Below are 9155 nucleotides of genomic sequence, written 5' to 3'. Positions count from 1 at the left end.
ATCTCAAACTTCCTAGATCGAGAATTTCATTCTCGGTGTGTTTTTTATTTGAATTTATTTTTTGTGTTTGCTGCTGGTTCCTCTGTCAAAGAGGACTATGATTATTTGTTTGTTTTTGACAATATTCCCCTCTGTTTTTTCTGTAGAACTTAGCTCTATTTATAGAGCTTCTAGGATTTCCAATCCCAAATCTCCTTAGATTTCTCTGTGAAAAATTTGGGTCTATCCAATGACTTTTGGTCACCTAATTTTAGGTTACCAAGTTAGGCAATGTCAGAGAGAAAAAATGTCACTCTGGTAGCTTGATTTCAGCTGCCAGAGTTGAAACCAAAAGATTTTTTTTGACTTTTTTTTTCTTCTTTTTTTTAAAAATTAATTAATTATTTAATAATATTAATATTAATATTAATCTAAAAAAATTACAATAGTCAAAATTGGTGTCTACAGTGTAAATTTCAACCATAACATTTATTTTAGTGTTAAAATTAATAGTTTGATTAAAAATTGTCAATCCATTTATTTATATTTTGAAATTCAATATGGATTTTAAAGTTATAATTTTGTTTTAATTACCAAATAACTTGTTTCGATGATATTAAATAAAATATTATAAGAATCAAAGCTTCAAATCTTATTTGAAATAAATTCAACTTTTAACTTTTTCACTTCATGTTATGTCTATTTAGCTTACATATTAAATTTATCAAATAATAAATGAAAAATATATATACTTTATCTATTTTTCCGATTTTCTTATCAAACACACAATAAAAATAACATATTTGTAATGTTTTCACTTTTTCCCCTAAATTTTTAATCCATCGATTAAATCTATGATGAAAGGAGATTTTTCATTCAAAGTCCGAACAAGTCATAGATGTTAAAGATAACTTACATTGGATTTACATTGAATAGCGTTAGGATTAATTACCTAAAATTTGGTTAGCTTAGCACTCAATAAATTGTAATGATAAGGTTGCACTTTGTTTTGGTTTTCCATCAGCAGCAATTTTATGTATCATTTTGCATTTGTTGAAATTGATAATAATTTTATATGTCATAAAATCAATTATACATCATATTATAGTTATAATTTATAAATTTCTAAATGATATTATAATAAAATTATAAGTGATAAAATTCATACTATATATTTTTGTATTTAGTAGATATCGTTTTTTTATTAATACCACATAACACAACATTTTATTTTATGAAAAACTTTCTATTTAAGGTTAATTGTTTTTAAATCCGATGCCTTCTAAAAAATTCGTTTATTTTATGGTTTTATTTGAGATGCTTAAATTTGATTGATGTAACAAGATTTTTTATTAATTTATGAATTTAGATTTTAATTTTAATTTAATTTTTTAATAAAAAACTTTACAAATTTCATTTATAAAATTTTATCTAAACACTCATTTAGAATGAATTGATGCTACTATTCAATGCGTTTTAGGTATCTTTTTGTTGCAATTGCAATGTGTTCTTGTTGGACAACAAAGGCACGGTATGATTATGTTTCCGTGGCTCCACCACACCATACTTTTGGACACTTTAAACATTTTTTTCCTCTTTTTTTATTTTTTAATTAATAAATTATGAAATAATTTTTAATTTAATATAATGAAAAATTTTATTATATAATAAACTTATAAATAAATAAAATTATAATTATATTATGAACTAAAAATTATTATTTTATAAATTTTATTATTATATAAAAATTAATTAACTAAAAATAAAATTTAGTATTATATTATATTATTCTTTTAACTAAAAGTAGATAACTGCATCATTAATAAAAAATTAAAGAAAAAATATCATTTGAGATGTTATTATTTTTATTAGTTTTTAATTATTTATCAAAAAAATATTATTTGACATAAAGATAATTTACTGATTTTAAATTATTTACTAATTTTATAAATGTTAAATAATTTAACATTTTTATTATATACAAATTTAATGGTGATTTCTCTTCTAATTATAATTTATCTTACTTCCACTGCTTGTTTGTATGGAAACACATATCTTGACAATTGATTTTAATTTCATTGATGTAGTACCTAATCTAATTGCTATTTTTAATCTCATGAAATTTAATCTTATCGTCCATTCAAGTGAATCCTAAATCGTAACTATTACACTAGAAATGTCAAACTTATCTAAATTTAATAAAAATTTAGTTTTTTATTTGAATAAAAATAAAAAAAGATTAAATTTTAGAGACAATGACGAAAATGTGTATGATTTGTAGTAATCTTATAAACTCATTTATAGAATTTAAAATTTTGATTGATGTATAAGATATAATTTTCATTTAAAATAATTATCATGATTTTTTTTTAACATTTGATTAATAAACCAAAGCTAAAATTGTCCTTTAAACGTAGAAGATCAATAGTCATCATCTACCAAAATTAATTTAAACGTAAAAGACCCGTTAATCTTGCAGTTATATTTTTTCACTTGATGTTGATGTTTCATAGTGACGAAAATACGGTTGTATTTTGCATAAATACCTGACCTTGCTAGCCAATGTAATTTAGAACAATTAACAAAAGATTCTTTCTGAACTATCCAAATCATGTCATCTTTCTTAATACCATTCAAAGTGATGCTCTTCCTCATACTTGTCCTGCTTAACTCTTCCCCTGTTTTTGCTTCTTCATCCTCCATTGCTGCACTTACAAGAATTAAAGAAGCGGAAACTCTTCTAAAATGGAAAGCTAGCCTTGACAACAACACCCAAACTTTGCTCTCTTCTTTATGGGTTGGAGACAGCCATTGCAGCTGGGTTGGAATTACCTGCGACAAGGCTGAAAGCATCACCAATCTAAGCCTTCCAGATTTTGGGTTGAAAGGTACACTTCTTAGTCTTAACTTTCTTTTCTTCCCCAACCTGATGAGGCTTAACCTTCGTAACAACTCACTGTATGGGCCCATTCCCTCACACATTCGGAACCTTTCCAAGCTCACCTTCCTTAAATTGTCATACAATAACTTTTCAGGGAATATTCCATCCGAAATTTGCTTACTGAAAGGTCTTGAGTTGATTTCCTTAGCAAGTAATGAGATCAGTGGTTCCATTCCAATAGAGATAGGAAGGCTGAGTTCAGTTTCCGAGATCTATTTCTTTGATAACTATCTATGTGGTTCTATCCCTGCTTCCATTGGAAACTTGACCAGCTTATCTGTTCTACAACTCTATCGAAATATGTTTTCCGGATCGATACCTCAAGAGATAGGGATGCTTAAATCTGTCACTGACTTTGAGTTGAGTTATAATAATTTCTCTGGTTCAATCCCTGCTTTCATAGGAAACTTGACCAGCCTATCCACTATCTACCTTCATCGAAATATGTTTTCTGGGTCGATACCTCAAGAGATAGGGATGCTTAAATCTCTCACTGACTTTGAGTTGGGTCAAAATAATTTCTCTGGTTCAATCCCTGCTTCCATAGGAAACTTGACCAGTCTATCCACTCTCTACCTTGATCGAAATATGTTTTCTGGGTCGATACCTCAAGAGATAGGCATGCTTAAATCTCTCACTGACTTTGCGTTGGGTCAAAATAATTTCTCTGGTTCAATCCCTGCTTCCATAGGAAACTTGACCAGTCTATCCACTCTCTACCTTTATCGAAATATGTTTTCTGGGTCCATACCTCAAGAGATAGGGATGCTTAAATCTCTCACTGACTTTGTGTTGAGTCAAAATAATTTCTCTGGTTCAATCCCTGCTTCCATAGGAAACTTGACTAGTCTGTCCACTCTTCACCTCTATCAAAATATGTTTTCTGGGTCGATACCTCAAGAGATAGGGATGCTTAAATCTCTTACCGACTTTGTGTTGAGTCAAAATAATTTCTATGGTTCAATCCCAGCTTCCATAGGAAGCATGTCGAAGCTGGTGACGATATATCTTCACTATAATCATTTATCAGGGCCAATTCCTTCAACGCTCGGCAATCTTACTCATTTGCAATCATTACAATTAGGAGATAACCATCTCAGTGGTCCATTACCCAAAAATTTATGCAAGGGTGGACAACTCGCAAGGCTTACGGCTTGCAACAACAATTTGACGGGTCATATCCCACCAACTTTGAAAACCTGCAAAAGTTTATACAGAGTTAGGCTTGAAGGAAATAACTTTACAGGAAATATATCAGAAACTTTTGCTGTGTATCCGAATTTGAATTACCTTTCATTAAGCAACAACAGATTTTATGGTGAACTTTCTCCAAAATGGGGGCAATGTCATAATCTAACAAGCCTACAAATCTCCAATAACAACATTTCTGGAAAGATCCAACTAGAGTTGCAACATGCGACTCAGTTACAGGAACTCGATCTCTCTTCAAATCATCTTGTTGGTGAGATTCCCAAGGAATTAGGAGCATTGACATTGATGTTCCGTCTTCTGCTAAGTGGTAATCAACTTTCAGGCAAAATTCCACCTGAGATTGGAGTTCTTTCAAATCTACAACATCTTAACTTGGCATCAAACAATTTGAGAGGACCGATTCCTAATCAACTTGGAGACTGCTCAAAGTTATTGGACCTGAATTTGAGCAAGAATAAACTTGGAGAAAGCATTCCTTCTTCAATAAGCTTCATATATGGTCTTCAAATTCTAGATTTGAATCATAATTTGATTATTGGAGCGATACCACAACAGCTTGGGGAATTACACTCTTTGGAAATATTGGATCTTTCTCACAATATGCTCAATGGTTCCATCCCAATTTCTTTCAATGATTTGCAAAGCTTGACTGTTGTGAATATCTCTTATAATCAATTAGAAGGCCCTATTCCCAACATTAAGGCATTCCATGAGGCTTCAATTGATGCTTTAAGACACAATAGGGGCCTATGTGGTAATGCCACTGGACTAATGCCTTGTGTTGTCTTTCATCAAAAAAGCACCAAAGTCATCATTTTCATTGTACTTCCACTCTTTGGTCTTCTTCTTTTGCTCTTTATCATGGTTGGAAGTTTCCTTATTTTTTGCCGAAGGAAACGAACCAGAAAATCTGAGTCCATGCAGGCACAACTTGGAGATATTTTCACAGTATGGGGATATAATGGAAGAATACTCTATGAGAACATTATTGAAGCCACTGAAGATTTCAGCTCCAATAATTGCATTGGTTCAGGAGGCTATGGAGCTGTTTATAAAGCTGTGCTACCCATTGGTGAGGTGGTTGCTGTGAAGAAACTTCACCAATCCGAAGATAGCATGATTTCCAACAACTTGAAAGCCTTTGAATGCGAGATTCATGCTTTATCAGAAATAAGACATCGTAACATTGTGAAGCTGTATGGCTTTTGTTCACATCCAAAGAACTCATTTTTGGTTTATGAGTTTGTAGAAAGGGGAAGTTTGAGAATGGTGTTAAGCAACAAGGACGAGGCAATGGAGTTGGATTGGGAGAAGAGGCTAAATGTTGTAAAAGGAGTGGCCAATGCCTTGTCTTATATGCATCATGACCATTCACCACCGATAATTCATCGAGATATTTCCAGCAACAATGTTCTTCTAGATTTGGACTATGAGGCTCATGTTTCAGATTTTGGCACAGCTAGGCTTTTAAAGCTCAACTCTTCCAATTGGACCTCACTTGCTGGCACTTTAGGTTACATAGCTCCAGGTATTTATTTATATCTCTTTTTTTAAGATACTTCAAACATGTCATCATTCAATTAAAAGTGTTAGTTTTGTGTGCAAATTGACGCCTTAAAAACAAAGTACAAGTAGTATTAAGATTGTAACTTTTCAAATTTAAGTATCAAAGAATTTTACTCTAATTCAAGTATCAAATATGTAATTAATCTTTGAAGTTTAACACTTAAGATTGTAATTTTTAAAATTTAAGTTTGAAAGAATTTTACTCTAATTCAAGTATCAAATGTGTAATTAATCTTTGAAATTTAACACTTAATTTTTTTCATATTCAATATATCAAACTAATGAACTAAATATAAAATCTTATTTAAACCTTTGAATTTCATTTTTCATGTAATCTTCTAAACATTCGCAATTTCTTTGCAACATTATTTTACAATCTTCTTAATATTCTTAAATAATAGTGTATTTGATTAGATATATTTATCGCTTAATAGAGCACATTAATTAAAAATATTTCTTTAAGCAGATTTGGCTTATACAATGAAAGTAGACGAGAAATGTGATGTTTACAGTTTTGGGGTGCTAACAATGGAAATACTTATGGGGAGGTATCCTGGTGATTTGATTTCATGTTTGCCATCATTGCCATCGGCACTGGCATCAACATCGACATCGATGCTAAATGACAACCAACTGATTTTACTTAAAGATGTGATAGACCAACGCCTCTCACCACCGGTAAGGCAAGTTGCAAAGGATGTTGCCTCTACTACAAAGCTAGCATTTGCATGCTTGAATGGTAGTCCCCAACTTCGGCCAACCATGCGACAAGTTTCTCAAGCCCTTACTAGTCAATCGCTTCCGTTGCCCAATCCTTTTTCAATCATAAAATTGGGAGAATTGTGGGATCATGAAGTCTGTAGTGGCTAATATTAAGGTGCTAACAATTTGAATAATAATTCTAAGCATGTGTATTTGCTTTCAATCTATTTCTTTTTCTCTTCTTTGTATTGAAATGTTTGAGCACTCTAGTAGTAAAGCTTTTGTAGTGAATCGGCTATGATATAGAATAGCTGTGTTTAAGCCTGTGATATAAAACAACTGTGTTTAAGCACTCAATTTCTGTGTTCAAGATTTTTTATTTTTGAAATATAACTAATGGCCAGACTTAGAATTTCGACTTTCATATCAATTGTAATATTATACTATAGTACCAATTTGCTGTAGTACTTTTGCTTTGAAATGCTACAGCAATTCTAATATCATTTTTTTATTTGCTTGAACAAACAAAGAACACAATTGGTGAGCACAGCAAATTACAATAAACAAAACTTCACACAATAACCTTTTGATTTTACTATTTACTCACCATTTATTCTTATACACATTATTTTTCACAACTTCATCTTTCTAACCTTTGACCATTCATTGCCGGTTAAATCATTCGAAATTTAATTGTAATCGTATTGAGTATAATTGAAACGGATTTGAGTGATGATTTTGAAATATATACCTTTAACTTGTGCTTTCTTTTACTAAAATGCTAAATGTTGTACTTTTCTTAAATTTCTCAAATAAATTCTTAGCTTTTTTTTTTTTATCCAATTGAAAGCATAAAACATTATTTTTATTTAATTAAGTCTTATTTTACATGAAAATCACTAAAATTCATTATTTTTACCATATCAACAATAATAATTGTCTTTGTTAAATCAATTTTCGCATTGTAAAACATAAAAATTTAAATTGAACTATCGTTTATATAATATGTAACGAATGGCTCATATAATAGGCCACATTAGCATCTAAAGAGCTTTTTTATTTTCAAATATATGCTATGTAGATGTTGGCATCATAAAGAGAAATACGGCATATATGTTGATTTGGCAAGAAATAATATTATTTTTTACAATTTTCATGTAAGAAAAAGAGCTTAATGAAACAAATTATACTCAGATTTAATTAACAAAAATAATTTTTTGAGGACTTAATTGGATATAATAGAAAGATAGAGGCTTATATGAAAAATTCATGTGATTGATGAGTCATCGATGACATTGAATTTCAAGCCTGCTAGTTAGTCTTTTATTCAAATTTTGAAAAAAATAAAATTTGGTGATACGATAAGATAGTCTTTTAATCATGAAGAAAAGGAGAAGACTTGAGGATTTGAGTTCCAAGAAACAATGGACCATTTGTTTGGAGGAGTTCTTGGTTGGAGACGAAGTTGCCTTGATGCCCTGCACGCATGTTTTCCATGATGATTGCATTGTTGGGGGGATTTTCAGAAATTTTGCAAACTTCTTTACAGTGTTTAAAATGAGGAGATAATACAATAAACAATCTTGCTTTGATATAATTGTATAAAACCTTATGGCAATCGATGGATGAATACATTTTACTCAAATTTCTCAGAGTGTTGCCAATTGTCTCTACATTAATTAGTCACACATCAGAATGGACATTTTTTGAAATATTGAATTTAGTTGTACAAATAATTTTTGGAAAATATTTATAGATATGGTGGTGGCAATTTTATGTGTCATTTTACTTCATATTGAATTGTTAGAGTAAAAGAAGTTTTGAATGGTTGTGGGTACAGATCATTTAGATGATGCTCAAATTATTTGAAATTAAAACTATTAGATTTGAATTATTTTGAGTTTAAATTGTTATATTTTAAAATCAAATCAATTTATTTTAAATAATAATTTCGAATTAATTTTTCGAGTTATTTGAGTTTGAATTATTTCAAATTCATATTAATTCAAATTTAAATAATTTCGAGTTTGAGTTGAGCAAATTTAGATTGTTAATTTTTTTAATCAAATTAGATTGGATCAGGTCCATATTTAGGTAGATTTAAGGTTATATATTATTATAATTATTATTATTGTAATATGAAAATATTAATGTTCTTTAGAAAAATTATTAAAATTTTATTTATTGATTGCTATCCAAATTGAATTAACTAAATATAGAAAGAAGTTGATTGAGAAACAAAGTATGATCTTAGAAGCAAAAGTACTAAAACATGAGAAATAAAATAGATTCTATAAACAATAAAATAAAGCATAGCAATTACTTCCATTAATTCTTCTCTATAACAAATGTAGAAATGTGAAACCAGTTTGATTTTGATTCTAAATAAATAACTATATTTACCTTCACTACTTTATATTCAAAACTTACATATATTGTGCAACAAAGCTTTTTCGATCAATCTAATAATGGTATCATCTTTTCTATGTCCCAACCTTTCTTCTTTCTCATCCTTGCAATGCTTCAATCTACACTAGTCTTTGCCTTGGTAATTGGTATCCTTTCAAACTACTTCTTTAGCTACTGCTCTATCCATTGAAACATAAACCCTTCTGAAATGGAAAGCTGGACTTGACTAGGGGTGAGCAATTGTTCAGTTCATCGATTCAATTCAGTTTTAAAAAATTTAAAAAACCAAAAACTGATTTAACCGAACCAAGTTATACAAAGCTAACATCATAAGTAAGCTCTAGAA

The 9155-nt window shown here is 29.8% G+C and overlaps 1 protein-coding gene across 2 annotated transcripts; it reads left to right on the top strand.

Moving 5' to 3' along the window:
• The first annotated feature begins 2550 nt into the window (after window positions 1-2550).
• Window positions 2551-6817, top strand: LOC111309632 (uncharacterized). Of its 2 annotated transcripts, XM_089748198.1 has the most exons (3): window positions 2591-3771; window positions 3904-5660; window positions 6165-6677. In XM_089748198.1, exons 1-3 carry the CDS (start codon window positions 2591-2593, stop codon window positions 6566-6568), a joined length of 3342 nt encoding a protein of 1113 aa, XP_089604324.1. In that variant the 3' UTR covers window positions 6569-6677. The 2 variants fall into 2 exon arrangements, with proteins under 2 accessions (XP_022764364.2, XP_089604324.1); XM_022908629.2 differs by having other exon boundaries at window positions 2551-5660; window positions 6165-6817.
• The last annotated feature ends 2338 nt before the right edge of the window (window positions 6818-9155 follow it).

This window comes from Durio zibethinus, chromosome 19, assembly GCF_047325235.1.
Source record: "Durio zibethinus cultivar Kanyao isolate XHJ-2024 chromosome 19, ASM4732523v1, whole genome shotgun sequence".
Lineage (NCBI taxonomy): Eukaryota > Viridiplantae > Streptophyta > Magnoliopsida > Malvales > Malvaceae > Durio > Durio zibethinus.
This window is presented reverse-complemented; position numbering and strand designations above follow the sequence as displayed.

Coding starts and splice junctions, on each gene's coding strand:
- LOC111309632 (XM_022908629.2), top strand. CDS start 2,591: ATGTCATCTTTCTTAATACCATTCAAAGTGATGCTCTTCCTCATACTT. Junction 5,661..6,164: donor TTTAGGTTACATAGCTCCAG/GTATTTATTTAT, acceptor TTCTTTAAGCAG/ATTTGGCTTATACAATGAAA.